At 49.0% G+C, this 3,605-nt stretch overlaps 1 protein-coding gene across 1 annotated transcript in view; it reads right to left on the bottom strand.

Annotated features, from left to right (window-relative positions):
- Positions 1-3,605, bottom strand: part of GPR107 (G protein-coupled receptor 107) — a 57,997-nt gene that overhangs the window by 2,658 nt on the left and 51,734 nt on the right. The window contains exon 14 of the mRNA XM_013007400.2: positions 439-488. Within this exon, the coding sequence (XP_012862854.2) occupies positions 439-488 (50 nt within the window). The remainder of the gene's footprint in view (positions 1-438; positions 489-3,605) is intronic.

Below are 3,605 nucleotides of genomic sequence, written 5' to 3'. Positions count from 1 at the left end.
GGGAAGGGTCCGGGAAGGGTCTGGGAAGGGTCAGGGAAGGGTCTGGGAAGGGTCTGGGAAGAGTCCGGGAAGGGTCTGGGGTTTGGAAAGGGTCTGGGAAGAGTCCGGGAAGGGTCCAGGAAGGGTCTGGGAAGGGCAGTGAGGAGGATCAGGAAGAAAACGGGTTCCTACTGTGTTTCTGTAACCAGTGATTTCTCTTTTCATAAAATATTGAGCAGGTATTCCTTTTCTAGATATTTTAAGCTAAACATCCATAAGAAGTAGGAGACAGACATTTAATTTCCATCTAGAAAGACCCCATTGGGTTCGCACAATTACACCCCTACATCTCCAGGTTTGCACAACACCCTGTGCTTTCACTCATTCTTCGTGAGTTCTTGACTTTTGCTTCTATTCCTTGAATTGATCTGAGGGGTCGATTTAGGTTTTCTTACTCACCAAGACGTAATAGTGTCTGAATAGTTTCAGCTTTGCTAAATTAATAGCGGCTAGGGGGGAGAAGAGAACAAAATGAAAGGCTCATTAACTTCTTTTCATATTTAAAAGCAAGTCACATTCAGGCACCCTCCCAGCTAATCTATAAAACACTGGCTACTTGCCTAGAGGATGTCTATATTTCTGGAAATGCAATCTGCCCCAATCACCAGGAAGTAGCAGAGTTCTGGGAGCAGCAGGCAAAGGTTCCAACACCAGGGGTGCCCGAGAGTGGGCTCACGCCAGCAAATTGGCCCACCTACCAACTCTGTTCAACAGCTTGAAATCGACTATGGGGTCGTATATTGGCATCTCAGAAATCCCCCAATACTGCAGCTCAGTACTCCCGACCGCCCCCTCCTCCTGCCCCACCCCCAGAGCCCGTGTCAGACACTTGGTGGCACACCACTGCAGCTGACAGAGAGGCACTCTCCAGAGGCCGGGTCTCAGTTGTTGCAGTGCACTTTCTGGGGAACGCGAGGGTGTTGACTCCAGTGGACCCACCTATGGACTGTGCCCGTTTCACCAAGTGTCCTGTGCAAATCCCTTTAAATACAGCCTTCCTGGCTATGGCCTACCTCCTCCATCACACAAGGTCAGCTGAGGCAGGACAGCCAACTTCCTGACACTGCCTGTGCCTATGAAATATTGATGACCACAGAGGGAAGCCTGGCTCCCTCCCCGATTAGCAAGCCTTTCATTCATCATAAACCTTCCTGCAGGAGGCAAGTTAATTTTCCTTAATAGCATTCAATTACTGATTCAGTTTAAGAATGGGACTGTGGGTGGTGAAGGTACGAATTTCCTCTTCCTCCCTCCTCGGGCTCAGGATGATTTAATTAGTGGGGGGCAATCAAGCTTCCAAAAGAAATCCCTGGAATCCTAACTTATCCTCCAGGTGATCATCCACCAGCAGTATCTGCAAGAACCCCCTCTGAGAAACCAATTGCACCCAGGAGAAGAGTTTCAGAAAAGCTTCCAGGGGATTTCCAAGACCCCGAACTCAGGCTGTACCACCCAAGGGAGTGGTGCGCGCGCGCACACGTGTGTGTGTGTGTGTGTGTGTGTGTGTGTGTGTGTGTGTGTGTGTGTGTGTGTACACAGCAGGTGGAGAAAGCTAAATTGAAGAATAGCTGGTCAGCAAAGGCGTCCTTGTCCATATTTTCATCCAATCAGTATGGAGTTACTGACCCCCTAACTCTTATGCCAGGCCCTGGGATCCAGCCTCAAAACAGGCAGACCCGCCTCTGGCCACTGATGGATGCAGCCCTGGGGGAGGGGGAAGGCACCCTGCTAGTTAGGGGGCACAGAATACTGAGTGTTAAGAGGAGGTCACTGGGTACTCTTTACACAAGGAGGTTTTGAAACTGAAAATTAGTTTATAAATAAAAATTGAGATGCATTTCACAGCATCCATATGAACAAGTATTCCACATGGCACAGCAGACTGCGCCCCTCTCCTGCACATGCATATAAGAGGAGTGCAGAGTCAGCCAGCACATACTGAACTCTACCTCCCCACAGGCCCCCAGGCGGGAACTCAGGCCCTGCTGTATATGCTGAATGCTTTTTTTTTTTAATTAATAAATCATTTTATTGGGGGCTTTTACACCTTTTATAACAGTCCATACATCAATTGTATCAAATACATGTGTACATATCTTGCCATAATCATTTTTAAAATATTTTCTTTCTGCTTGAGCCCTTGGTATCAGCTCCTCTTTTTCCCCCTCCCTCCCTCCCTCTCATGGACCCGATACATTATAAATTACTATTATTTTCATATCTTACACCGTCCGCTGTTTCCCTTTCCCTTTGCCCATGTTTCTGCTGTTCATCCCCCCCCCCCCCCCCCCCCCCCCCCCCCCCCCCCCCCCCCCCCCGCCCCCCGGGGGGCGGGTTATACGTTGATCATTGTAGTCAGTTCCCACGCTGAACACTTCTTGAACATGCACACTCAAGTCTGAGAAACAACAGCACCAACAACTGGAGCACTTAAATAAGACAATGCTTTTTAGAGCCTCTTCTGAATTTTGTTTGCTGAAATGAACCCTGACAAATGAGATCTCTGCCTTGCTCATCAAGAACATCAACAAAGAAAAAGTGTCAGGGATTTATTCTAGGACTTCAAGGATTCTACCACAGGGAGAACCATGGCTGCCAGATCCTCAAGCCTGAACTCCAATGCCCATCGAGGGGGCAGAGGTAGAAAGGGAGGATTCCCCAAAGGAAAGGGCGTCAATGCAGAGACCTGGATGGAGTTCAAGTGAGGAGAATGTCGAGACTTGCAGGCACAAAGGCTTAGACACGGGACAGCATCACAGATCACAGGGAAGGAAAAGGAGCCTAGCCTGACTGGACCGTGGAAAGGCTAGGCAGTGGGATGGGTTCAGAGTGAAGCCAAACAGTTTACGTGAGATGCAGGTAACCAGAAGCTTATCTACCATGCTAGGAAAGTGGACTGGATCTGGAGTGCCCTAGGAGCCTCCACCGGGATTTAAGTAGGAGGATATATGTTAGAACCATACAGAAAAGGGTTGGAGAGAAAGAGCAGAGGCCAATAGACATCAAAGACCTTGAATGTGTAGAGGGCCCTGCTATGGGTTGAACTGATACGCTGACATCCTAACCACAGTACTTTGAACATGATCCTATTGGGAAGTGGGGTCTTTACAGACGTTAGGATGGGGTTGTGTTGGATTCAGCAGGGCCCTAAATCCAATGACTAGTGTCCTTCTAAGGTGTCTGAGCATTGGAGAGACACAGACGGAAGGCTGTCTTGTGAAGGTGGAGGCGGCAGCAGAAGTGCTGCAGCATGGAGGAATGCCATGGGTTGCCAGCAACTAGCAGAAGCTGGAAGACGAAGACCCCTCTGGGCCTTCAGCAGGAACAGTGCTCTGACAACTTGACTCCAGACACCCTGGTGGCGTAGTGGGTTATGTGTTGTGCTGCTAATCATAAGGTAGCAGTTCAAATCCACCAACTGTTCTGAGGGCAAAAGATGAGAGCTTTCTGCTCTTGTTAAGAGTCACAGTCTCAGACATCGGACCTCTACTCAAGTACTCCCTCAATGAAAGAATACTTTGTTCTAATAACCCGGCATTCTGTGATGCTCACCTTCCCTGACACGA

Source organism: Echinops telfairi, unplaced genomic scaffold, assembly GCF_000313985.2.
Source record: "Echinops telfairi isolate 266 unplaced genomic scaffold, ASM31398v2 ScPeMD7_22;HRSCAF=79, whole genome shotgun sequence".
NCBI lineage: Eukaryota > Metazoa > Chordata > Mammalia > Afrosoricida > Tenrecidae > Echinops > Echinops telfairi.
This window is presented reverse-complemented; position numbering and strand designations above follow the sequence as displayed.